Genomic DNA, 12,253 nt, shown 5'->3' with positions numbered 1-12,253 from the left:
GGTGTCTTTATCTAACCCTTATCCCTAAAATTTTGTTGCGAGAATTCTGTTATCCCGAATACCCTAACAGGACTCTTTAAACGTTGGATTCTTGAGATCTCCTGACAAACCCGGCCATATTTGGTACCAGATTGGTATTGGCCAGAACAAACTATATACAAAAAAGGATGAAACGGAATAAAAACTACTAAGATTTCATCAAGAAATTTAAAGTAGATACCGTTTATCCAAAATGGAGGGGACCACTGAGTGTTTGATGAACTGGGCAAATCAATGTTGATCCGCCATCTTTTAAATAACTTGAGTATCAGGCCTTCGTAAGGAGAGGGGGGAGGGGGCAGCCCTAGTCCTCCCCCCTCTGAAAACCCTGATGCTCAGGCTACCTCTTAAAATCAAGGCCAGCCCAGCTTAAAAACCTAACTAATGAATACTAAATTAGTCGTACATCTCGGCCGTTCCGTGTCAGAGCTGATTGTGTCTTTCGTCTTGTTGAACTGCGTTTAGGTTGAATAGCATTTGGCAGGCGCCCACGTGGTCCTCACTGGAATATGGAGGCCGATGGAAGGTATATCTCGTGAAATTATACGTATAACTGAATCAGGGTGCCATTTCTTACAATCATTACCAAAGCCATACATGGCCAAGCACCTGATTACATTTGTAATCTCGTTAATGTTAGGAATTTTTCCACGTATGGTCTTTGCTCAAATTCTGAACTTTTGTTAGTACCACCATCCACGAAAACGAAGAAGATACTCGGTGACAGGGCTTTTACTGCTGCTGCACCATCACTGTGGAATAAACTGCCGAGCGCAATAAGGGACGAGGATAATCTTACACGTTTTAAGTCCAAATTGAAGACATTTTTATTTAGAGTTGCTTACAATACGATGTAAGGACTGTAAGAATTGTAAATAACTATTTTTAATTAATTATTTTCTATTTTTTACATATACAATTTGTTAGGCGCATTTGATCATATACACATGCTAATTTGCGCCATACAAATATTAATTATTATTAATTATTATTACCAGTGCTGATAACGGCAATAACATCATAATAAATTAACAAAGTGTAAGTCCATTTTGGATGCCATGTAGTTTTAATTGAGTGTAGAGAATGTTTTCCTGTTTTTCATTTTGGATGCCATGTAGCTTTAATTGAGTGTAGAAAATGTTTTCCTGTTCATTTTGGCTTTGCTTCACAACACTCTGTGATTGGATGGTAAAACTCGCGTCACTTTCTCAAATGTTTTTCAAATGAACGGTATAAATACGGATAACATAATACAGGTAAAAATTCAGTCTATATTGTCCAATTACCCCAAATAATAGGTGTCTTGGTCACGTCCGCATAGATTTACTATATACTATACTATAACAGATAGCTTAAGAACATCTTAAGAACTTTTCAGGCTCAAAATTTGCCAAAAATAATAAGAACGTTCAGCCTTAGCCGCAAAATTAGACGTTCTTATCAAAAAAAGAGTGTATTCGTATAACAAAAAGTGCTATATACATGTACTCCTGAATAACTCATATTATCAGTCGAATGATGACCGCCAAAAGGTCATATCTGGTATATCCTTTTTGAAAAAGCCCGTGTCTTCAAGCAACAATCATAATCAGCCATTGGCAGTTGATGTCCATTGACGCCGTCAAGCATCCATGGTATTCTTTACGTTTACCAATACGGAGAGTTTTTGTATTATTTCTTTAGATGCTTCATTATTTTGTGAAGGATTTCTACGCACCTGTTATCGCTTCAGCCTACGTGGATGGGGGCAAGTTCAAGCTCTTTGTGGTGTCTGATCTAGTGAAGGTACCTGCATGTGATTTGCTTTGTCTTTTCTGACCAAGCGTTAACCTCAAGCTAATTTAATAAAACTTTTACACTTGTAATTTACAAGTTAGGTCCTTTTCTTTTACAAGCAAATACAAGTAAGAACTTAACAAAAGTTCAAAAACTAATTTAACAATCATCGTTTAAGAAAGCTAATAATATTAAATTTAACTCGTTTTCTGCAAGCGCGTGTAAAGGGCCCTGACAGTTACCTACAAGTGTAAACGTTTTGCTGAATTGACCACTGCATTTTAAATACGGAACCCTAAGAGGCGTGATTACAGGCTGGCCCGGTTTGCCGAGATCTCGGCATGTCTGTTAAACAAAACAAAAATCAAGGTTGCGATTTATGCATAAGAACCGGCCCAGCCCGGTTCGTGCAATCGGCCCCTAAGAGGGGTGGTCACATGAGTCCGGCTGGCTAGCTCGGTTCACTGAAATGAGTTTCATCCCGGTTCTTTTTATTTGAAGTTATCGAGCGCAAAATGGTTCCAGCAGAAAGAATGTATTGAAATTTAGGGAACAAGTATTTGGCCAACCAGGAACGTCTTCTAGTGTACCTCGGTGCTGTAAGCTTGAAACATTTTGTAACTTTTCTTCGATCGACAATTAATAGCAGTTATTCTGATCTCAGCGATCACAGAAACAAACCATAGAATCCTCTACTACCTGCATTTGTAAGAGCTCTTCCGCCCGGTAACCGGGATAAATTGTTCGTGTGTGATAATTTCCAGCAAAACCCGAGATCTGTAACAGGCCTAGTCCGCTTTCACATATAAACTCATCGAAAGGTTCACTTTCGCCAGTCATAACAGACGCACGCAGGACGAGAACTGGTCAAAAGTTAAATGAAAGCCGCTCTACTTGACCTATTTTTCTGTTTGTTCGTTTTCAGCCCATTACAGAAGGTGCAGTCTCTCTAAAGGGCTGGGGTTGGTCTTCTTTCAATCCGCTGTACAGCAAGAGCGTCACATTCAACATTGATCGTCAATCATCAGTAAGTAACAAGTGGCACGTATGCTGAATTAACATTTTGGGGTACATTTCTTTGATTGACATTTGTCATTAAAATGTGACCAAAAGCAACTTACAAACCGTAAAATCCCGGAATGCAACCACGATAGCTTGAGCCGGCGAAACACTTCAGTGAGCGAACGCGAAAGTCGCCTGGGTGAGAAGATCAAGCTTACTCCGTCTTTCAATTAGCCTCCCACGCAGACGTTTTTAGGGGTTCGTCACGCGTTCCTGCCCCACAGGAGCGCGTGACGAACCCCTAAGAACGTCTGCGTGGGAGGCTATCTTTCAATAACATGCGGACTCCGAAGTTCAAGATTCAAGCAACTGTTACGCTTTTCACTGCTGTCAATTACCTCTAAGAAAACAAAAACGTTGGTTGAGGTTGAAGTTCAGGGTCTGTATGTTATTGAAAGGCGTAGTAAAGTTTAGCAAGTTCTTTTACGGATTTATACATTGTCTTTCTTCTTCCTTTTTTCTTTTCTTTATTTTTCTTTTGTTTTGTGTTTTTTGTTTGTTTCTTGTTTTCCATTTGTGATGGGAATCTTTTTCAATCATGCAGTTACGTTGTGTGAATAATTTCTTTTCAATAACAATCAACCCGACTTTCATATCCCCGTTTTATCATAGAAACTCATTTACGCAGAAGACTTACAGGCTCTTGTAAAAACAACGGGATGTGAAAGTACTCGACACTGTGTCTTCACCATGACTCCTGTGGACCAGAGCACCGGGAAGGACCTGGGACCGACGAATGTATTCTTCCCAGCCAACCTTTCAGAAGCCGTCGGCTTAAAAGAGCCTCAGTTACAGGTCAAAGCTCTCGGAAACATTTCTCTTTAATTTTTTAATTTTAATTTACAAGACTTGCGTCCTACGAAATAAATCTACTTCAGATTTTCATCACCATAGAAAATATCAATAACATACAAGTTTCCAATCCTTTGAGCATGACTGGAATTTAAAAAAATAGGATTTCTTCAGATGTATATATCGCCTGATACTTAGCCGACGAGGCCGTAGGCCGAATTGACTAAAATCAGAGGATATTCCGCAAGATTGAGCAGGATAATTGTTTTATTATTCAACACATTGATAACGAAGCACACTTTTATTGCAGAAAAGCTGGAGACGATCTATATTTTGCAATTTTTTTCCCCGACACACGAAATTACGTATATCGCAGGATATCTATTGACAGCGGACGACGAATATTGAGTGCACCATGACAATATTTGGGCAGTGTTGAATAATAATGTTGGTTTGTTATTTACTACATTGTGATTTATACAGCTGACGGTGAGATCGTCAGAACAGGCCCCTCTTGTGTCCGTACGTCGATTTTGTTTGAGCACCAATGAATATGACGATGTGGTCCATTTTTCAGGTTTTAAAAGTTTCCCAGTTGTCCAAAACAGAGTTCAGCGTGTCTATTCAGGCCCAGTCTCCTGCTTGCTTTGTGTGGTTAGTCGCCAAAGATGTCCGCGGCCGTTTCTCGGAGAATGGGTTTCTACTAACCGAACCGACCAAGGTGGTATGTAATTATGTTTATATACTTCGTGTCAAGTTTGACGTCGATTCGTCGATTAAAGTTTCAAACAATGAACAACTCGCAACGTTCTCGATTAAACGTCTCTCTGAGAGAGATAACCCCCTTAATGAGGTGGTATTGTGGCAATTTTGCTGTATTTTGCCAAAACTGCAGAAAATACTTGAGTACGTTTCTTTGCTGAAATACATGGAATACATTGGGGAGCTTGCACTAATAGGGCTCACAAATGGACAACAAACGGATTAAAAAATATATATACTGATCGGGCAATGCATTATCAGGACTTTTATCTTTCTCTGAATTGTGTCGTGTTATTCTGTATTTCAGGTTACCTTCTACAGTTGGCAGGACACGACAGAAGGCGATTTGGAGAAAAGTCTCTATATTATGTCTCTTTATGATTTATACATGTAAACTGGCCTCTTTAACCGAGTGCCACCAAATGAGGAACCGATCTCGACGAACGTGAATGGGGGGTGGGGGGGGGGGGGGTTGGGGGTACTTCCTTATAAGAGGCTAATGGGGATGTGCCGCTGGATGGGGTCGCATTTTCATGACTGGATTTACTAGAATGGGGTTTCGTTTTCAATAGAGTTACTAGAATGGGGTCGCACATTTTCGGATTTTTGAGGTAAGAAAATTCTATTAAGTAGGGATTCAAAATGGTCTCGGTTAAAAAGTTCAGAAAGTTGTTGTTTATTAAATGTAACAATCACCTCGCATTACATTTCGTTCTTGAAAGTAGATGCATAAATAGAAAGTGACTTAGTTGGGATCGCGAAAATTACATTTTCCCAAAAAGTGACTAACATGGGGTCTATAACTGGCCACAAAATAGACTATAATGGGCCAGGGGCTCCGAGAGGCCAGCGGCACATACCCAGCAAAACTGAACCCAAGTAGCCCCCCCCCCCTCCCCCCCGGAAAGAACACATGAATTCACTAAATGAACTGTGTTCTATGAATTATGAACTATGAATATTTTCTCAATTTAAAGTGTATGACACTATAAGCACTGCTTTTCTAACTTTACAAACAGCCATTTGTCGTCTATGTACCCCGATTTTATAACAGCTTTTTTCAAAAAATACAATGGTTTGTACCCGGCTTACTAATATTAATCGTTTTTCAATGCTTTCAGAAACAGGTTTATTTTGCTACTAATGTGTGTGTCGTTTGCGTCCCGCTCCAGCGGACGGCAAGAGGAGGGACCCTGGCAACCAGGTTGTTAGCAGATCGCTCTTCTGGGCGGGACAACAACAAAAAACTTAGCACTCAAATAAAATACAGCGTCATAGAATTTGTCTTCGTCGAATGCTAACAACTGCAAAACGCTGTCAGACGTTTCAGGAAGTAGAGCGAGGGGGGGGGGGGGGGGGAGGGGGCTGCATTGAATTAGGTTGAATAACTTTATTTCAACACGGTAAATTTACGGTGAACTCCTGTCATGCGAACACCTCGCTATAACGGACACCCCGATAATACGGACAGGAGCTAAGTCCCCGGCAAAAATAGATTACAGACGTTTGACTGAAATAAATTCCCGCTACTACGGACTCTCGCTATTAAGGACACAAACATGTGGTCCATAAAGGGAGTTGACTGTAATCAGTACAGAATAAAATCAACAAAATCTATCCTAAATGTCCTTTATGTAAGAAGTTACTCTAAGAATAAAAACTACATTGAAGGAACTGTATTACATGAATGCTGTTTGTAAGAATACAATAAATTAGTCACTGAAAGAGGGTGCAAGATTATAGCTGATGGCAGAAATCATTTTCTGATTCTGCTTGCTGCTATGCCCGCATATCTGAAGCTAGGCTGTTTCGAAGTACGGTACCACTATAGCTAAAGCTGTTTTTCAGAAAGTTGGTGCGAGGCAATGGAATTTCAACTTTGTCATATATATCTGTACGGTTGACATAACCAAATTTTTGATGAGGCTGGAAAAATGAATATTCGTCCGCCATCTGTTAAAATCTTGCGTGACTAGAATTTCGTTTGGAATGGGGGCCATGCAACAACTTTGTCTCCATGGTCCTTGCATTAAGGTGATAGCTACTTGAACTGGGACGGCGCTACCTCCCAAAGCAAGCTTCAGTGGAGAACGTCGATCTCCTCCCCCTTCCCCGATGGGTACAATGGTGCCTTCCCTTATACCCTCCCCTTACTGACACAACAATAGCACGGCCGGACAGCTTATCATTATCGCTTCACTGTCTCAGTGAGACTAATTCTCCCTTTATAACACGTACACGCCACACAATATGAACGCTTATCCACTGTGTTCCTCGCTTACACTTAAATCTGAGCCTCTCATGCATTACACACATACAATGTTGACAAACTAGTTCTTCATTAGAATAGGAGCCTCCCGCCTTGAACAATTGTTCATTCACATTATGCAGTCATGTAAACTAACAACTGTCTCTCGCCTTTAAATCCAATTCTCCCATGCTGAGCAGCCAGGTTATCTAAGACCAACAAATCACCCTTCCTCCACTTGAACCCCACTGCGCATGACCAGCCGCTTGCCAGAAGGTGTTGTAAAACTGCGGGCTCAATTGGGCTTCCATCTCCGTAATATGTGCAAGAAGGTAATTTGTGATCCGGGACATCAGCGTTCCCTGGCAGTAATCTGTTCCAGGAACCATGAAGTGTTGCTATCTGGTTAAACCATGTCTTCTTTCCTGTAACTGGGTGATGTATGCAGGCCGCTCTATTTTGCCAAACGTGCAAATCTCCATTATCGTCCCACGTGAGGGTATAGCCTTGTTCCTTGGCTTTCTTATTTACAACCTATAAGAGAAATGCACTTATAATGTCAGTCCGGTGTAATCTAATTTCTTTTTCCTTTGTTACAAAGTTCGAACCATCTTGTACATCACAATGAATAGCTCCTTAATTGCTGTTGAGGCCTAAGAATTTCAAACAGAGATCCAAAATTTTGACCCAAGTTGTATAGCATCATAGCTTGAATGCAAAGTATGGCCCCAAAACGTTTTTTTTTTTTTTAATAGTAGCACGGAAATTTCTTCTACAGAGTCAGATAATCCAGCCATCTTATTCATTCTTGGTGAATACTATAAAACACTAAGCTATGATCCGTTGGTCTTACTATCTGAGGGATTTTAGCGTCTGCCAATTTTATTTTTTTTTGGGGGGGGGGGGGGGTGGGAGGCTAATATTAAGGGAACTTAATTCGGAGGAAGGATTGAATTTGGGGGAGGGGTGACACTTAAATTTGGATTTTCGTGGTGAGTTTCATCTGATTATGATGACACATTGGCGTCTGGGACTCAAGAGTGGGAAGCATACCACATGAAGGAAGTACAAAAGCTATGAAAAGAGCTTCGAGTTTATTTATGTCACTTACCTCTCCATAATCCGTTTGATACACGTGTTGCCAGTTCATGTACTCTCCATTGGACTTATCAGGTAAATATCTCGCGTATCGCACTTGTTTTTCTTCAAATCTCTGCACAATGTCGGGATCCAGTGCGGAGAGAAGTTCGCTATTTTTAACCAGAGGTGTTTCACCGCCGCAGCCGTCAGCAGGCTCTTTGACGCAGAAAAAGAAAATCTGATGGGGCAGGAGGGTGGGAATAATAAACATTATTAAAAACTGGATCAGTGTATAATGCAATTCGAGGGATTTGATTGGCTGAGCGGGCATGGTATATGAGCCATGGCCAAGAAATGGCGGCCATTAAATTGTCTGCTGGTTCTTCTCTCACAGCGAAATCAGTAAGACCTAACAATATTTCTTGATTGTTTTTAATAAAACAATTATTCCACTTGCGCTTGTTGGATATGAGATAATTATAGCCAACTCGGCGCTACGCGCTCCGTTGGCTATCTATCATCTCATATCCAACGCGCGCTCGTGGAATAATTGTTAATATTTAAAAAATGGCTTAAGATGAGAAAGTGACCTTTAAGGATTGGACAGGCGAAGTTATAATCAGATGAAATTGTAATTTTGTACCTCACTTCTTTCCCCTCCCGTCAGGGGGGGGGGGGGGGGATTCTCCCCTGCGTTCCTTACCTTGGATGGGTAAATTTGTGAGTAAGACATTTCGTTGTGTGGGTCTATAGTGATCTCATCAGGGTCATTGTTCGCGGTGTACGTTCCTGCATTCCCGTCAATTTCTGTGCGCAACGATGTGCCACCTTCATATGTCAAACTTTTCCAGGGGATTGCTTGAGCAATGATGGAAAAATCCTGCGGAGTTTGGGCTGGGAGATTGCGGAATAATATGGCAGGATTGTCTGTGAGATTTTTTTCTACGTATTCCATACATTTTGCAGTCAGCTCAGCGAGAGAGGCCTGGTGAGGATTGTTAACAAACACCCCATGTGGGAATGACTCTGTGGGCTCTCCAAGGAACTCTGGGAAACCTTGGCCAGTTGAGCCTACCATATATGGTCTGTCTTTAAGTCTTGACTTGATTTTAGGCACTAGTTCCTCCCTGGGTATCCTCTGAAAGATGGCTGGTTTGGTGCTTGCTTTTGTTGAAAATAAGCAAATGGTACCTACGAAGGGTTGTTTTCGGCTCACATGGAAGCAGAACGTAGGAGGTCCCGAGATTGATGTGCGGCGTCTCAGAAGGCAAACTGCCATATTCAATCTGTCGAACTAAATAAAAGTCTGGTTATGCAGGTATGATTTTGTCGTTCGTTTGTGCCACAGGTAAACCAAGGTCACAATTAGAGACATGACTCTTGGTATTCAGTACGTCACGATTGTGTTACAAGGTTTGGAATACGCATAACAAAGATAAAAGGGTATCAGTGATGAAAATAAAAAAAAAAAAACGAAAAGAAAATCTGAAATAAAATTCAGTGCTTTTATACTAAGCGGAGAATGGCCACGACGGGCCGTTGCAATCTAGTCTACTCTTAGATGTCTCTTGATCGGCCATCAGTTTGTTTTTGTAGGCTGCACTGACTGAGCTAGTAACGTCACGCTTCACAGTTATTTGGTTGTATGTGAATTTAAATGCAGAATCATGAACCATGACCGCATTTCATGTATTTTATTTTAAAAGCTCAATATATACATTAATATATGTAGTTATATTTCGTTCTATTCTTCCCTTGGTTTCTGATCGAGCTAGTGAGCGCAAAAAATAATACAAACGTAAAGATCTTTCTCTAATTGGGGACTCCTCTGTAATACGGGCGCAGACACAGATCAAGGGGTGCTAAAAACTGTCTGCCAAAAATATTACTCAATAGCCCTTTTCACGGTCAACTCTGCTCATTTGAATTACAATGAAATATAGCATGTATGTGAGGCAATTTCGGGCTATTTTGTAGTTTTAGCCCGAAATTGCCTCGCATCCACGTGGGATAACATTGTAATGCAAATGAGAAAAATCAACCGTGAAAAGGGCTATTTCACGGCGAGCCTCGTAGTCTCGACGTTTTGCGCGAAGCCGGGGTCTTCCCCAAGCCTTTATTTATTTTGCAGGGGTAAATAACTGTACTGCAAGCCTCGATCTCACACAAGATTGTCCGTCTCGCACAATACCATTTACTCCAAGAGATCTAGAGCGCTTTGTTCAGCTATTCTTAGAAGAGGCAATCAGAGTTGTTTCCACAGTTTACATCTTAACCGCTCATACTTCTTCCACAAAAACACGAGTAAACATACCTTTGATTTGCTCTCGCGATATCTGAAGAGCAAACGATTCCTTATCGAACGGGCTGTTAATTTTCGGAAGCGCACCACCGTTGTTATCGAAGAGTTTCGATCCGCCGCTGATCCCACATCTTTGAAAAGCTTGCGTGACTCAGTTTATGCAAAAACTTTCGTTCCCAGTATCCCAGCCCGTTACAATAGCCTCATACGGCTCGACCGCTCTTTATTGGGGACTGTTCCTTGAATTTTTTCCCAATAGCTTGTACACTCCCATAACATAAGTAAAAAGGGACATTTTTTCAACGTGTATTATCGTTGAACTTAAAAGTTTTTCCTTTGGGAAGGAGCCTCTTGTCTGGAACTATTCTATATTTTTTTATTTATGTAATCATGTAAAACTAACAATTCTTCGATTCAAATTCCGAATAGGTGGTTTTCACCTCACACATCGTCACGCAAGGGATTCAACCATTCAATAGATTAAGTCAAGAAATTGATATGTTGTAGAAGAGTGATACATAAACAACGTGCGAAAGCCACAGGGCTGTGCGATATCTCCTAATCAAGTTATTCGAGAAAATGTACCACGGAAAATTACAGAGTTTAGTATGGGACGCCATGTTGGTGCCCCGTCTGATGGGCACCAACATGGCGGCCGGAAACCAGCAAAAACATCTGGAGTTTACCTTGGCTATTTCAAAGCCTTTCTTCTCTCTGCTGAACTTTCACACATTGACATTAACGCTTCTATTACATGTTAGCTTATCAGACCTAAAAAAAACACGAGACGGATCGATGTTTTCATGTATGTGACATGTTTAGAGCAGCAATCCTTCTGTCACGCACTGCGCAAAAATCTAAAATTCAAACTGCTCTATTTTCAAAACAAAGAATGCTATCCCGCTGAAAACAAGCAGCCGATGGAAATTTAGATTTTCTTATATGTGATGAAGATAAAAACCCAAAATTGTGTTTAGTTATGAATTTCAGTTTTTTATGACGTCATGTGAAAACCAAGAATTTATCCCTTCTGAAGCAGGTCCAATCTCGTTCCCAGAGCCCTCGTAACGAGATTGAACCAGGTCAAGAAATCACCCTTTTTTTATTCCCCGCTGCGCATGACTATTCGCTGGCTAGTATGTTTCAGAGTACCGTGGGCTTGGTTACGCTTTTTCATTTTCGGAAGACTCTAGGTCGTCATTTCGGTAAATTGCGATGTCCCTAGTATTAACACTGTAGTATTAGTATTAACTAACTATTAGTAATAGTATTAACACTGCAGTAAAAGTTAAAGTCCCGAGGCGAACCCATGCATTTCCCAATTGAGCCTTACATTACCGTATTTACTCGAATAAGCGCCGCCCCCGAACAAGCGCCGCCCTCGATTAAGCGCCGCACATGGAGCGGAATGGTTAATAAGCGCCGCCCTCGAATAAGCGCCGCAGCACCGGTGCGGCGATTATTTGAGTATTTCCATAAGATGATAAAAATACACTGTAATCGCTGCAATGCGGTTCTAAGCCAACAATGGGAATTTATTTTCATCAATAGTGATGTTTTCAGTTCGAAGTGAGTATATCTTGATGCTCTTTCATTTAGTTCTCTCTTCAAAATGTTCGCGTTCTTCAGTTCTTGCGTGAAGGATGTAAACTTTGCCGGTAAGAGAAGCCCAACCTCCCTCTTTCTCTTCCCTGTAACTGTTGCAGTAAGGAGATTGTCAGCGTTTGCTTGTACAATCAAAATGTTTTGGCTTTGTGGTATGAGCCTTTTAATAAGCGCCGCCCTCAAATAAGCGCCGCCTTCGAATATGCGCCGCACAGGAGACACGAAAAATTAAATAAGCGTAAGCGTACACAACTTATGCAAATTAGGTCACGTGCCTTCTTACGGATACAAAATTCAAGAAAACGTTTCAGCAAAAATGGCACCACTTTTTATTGCCTCCTAGGGGCTACCTGTAGTTTTAAAACTTTACCACTGTTAGGCACTTCATTTCTGTGCCCGGGCCTTTTTAAAAATTTCCTCAATTTTGAAAATAAACGGCTCATTTTACTTTGGAGGGACTGGGAACTAGTAAAAAATGCCGTTTATTTTCAAAATGAAAAAAAAAATATTAAAAAAGCCCGAGCACAGAAATGTAGTGCCTAACAGTGACAAAGTTTTTAAGCTACCGGCAGCCTTCAGGAGGCAAT

General features: G+C 41.0%; 2 protein-coding genes across 2 annotated transcripts in view; one reads left to right on the top strand and one right to left on the bottom strand.

Annotated features, from left to right (window-relative positions):
* The window catches only part of LOC146469559 (beta-mannosidase-like), a 31,226-nt gene extending 26,343 nt beyond the window's left edge, over window positions 1–4,883 (top strand). The window contains exons 17-22 of the mRNA XM_085123198.1: window positions 505–565; window positions 1,723–1,824; window positions 2,741–2,842; window positions 3,490–3,672; window positions 4,247–4,393; window positions 4,739–4,883. Of these exons, the coding sequence (XP_084979324.1) occupies window positions 505–565; window positions 1,723–1,824; window positions 2,741–2,842; window positions 3,490–3,672; window positions 4,247–4,393; window positions 4,739–4,825 (682 nt within the window). The 3' untranslated portion in view covers window positions 4,826–4,883. The remainder of the gene's footprint in view (window positions 1–504; window positions 566–1,722; window positions 1,825–2,740; window positions 2,843–3,489; window positions 3,673–4,246; window positions 4,394–4,738) is intronic.
* Window positions 4,884–4,911: 28 nt separating this feature from the next.
* On the bottom strand, window positions 4,912–10,228 carry LOC146469558 (uncharacterized). The gene is made up of 4 exons (XM_085123204.1): window positions 10,074–10,228; window positions 8,463–9,053; window positions 7,791–7,997; window positions 4,912–7,213 (listed from the first exon to the last, which is right to left on the bottom strand). Exons 2-4 carry the CDS (start codon window positions 9,036–9,038, stop codon window positions 6,815–6,817), a joined length of 1,182 nt encoding a protein of 393 aa, XP_084979330.1. The 5' UTR covers window positions 9,039–9,053; window positions 10,074–10,228; the 3' UTR covers window positions 4,912–6,814.
* Between the last annotated feature and the right edge of the window lie 2,025 nt (window positions 10,229–12,253).

The sequence above is a fragment of the Pavona decussata genome, unplaced genomic scaffold (assembly GCF_977016875.1).
Source record: "Pavona decussata unplaced genomic scaffold, jaPavDecu1.1 SCAFFOLD_122, whole genome shotgun sequence".
In the NCBI taxonomy this organism is placed as follows: domain Eukaryota; kingdom Metazoa; phylum Cnidaria; class Anthozoa; order Scleractinia; family Agariciidae; genus Pavona; species Pavona decussata.
Note: the sequence above shows the minus strand (reverse complement) of the source record. Positions and strands in the feature narration are given on the sequence as shown.

Bases quoted from the DNA above. Each gene is read 5' to 3' on its own strand.
- LOC146469558 (XM_085123204.1), bottom strand. From the start codon at position 9,038: ATGGCAGTTTGCCTTCTGAGACGCCGCACATCAATCTCGGGACCTCCT. The intron at 7,998-8,462 runs GTAAGGAACGCA...CTGCCCCATCAG, and splicing joins CACAAATTTACCCATCCAAG to ATTTTCTTTTTCTGCGTCAA. The intron at 7,214-7,790 runs GTAAGTGACATA...TTTCTCTTATAG, and splicing joins ATCAAACGGATTATGGAGAG to GTTGTAAATAAGAAAGCCAA.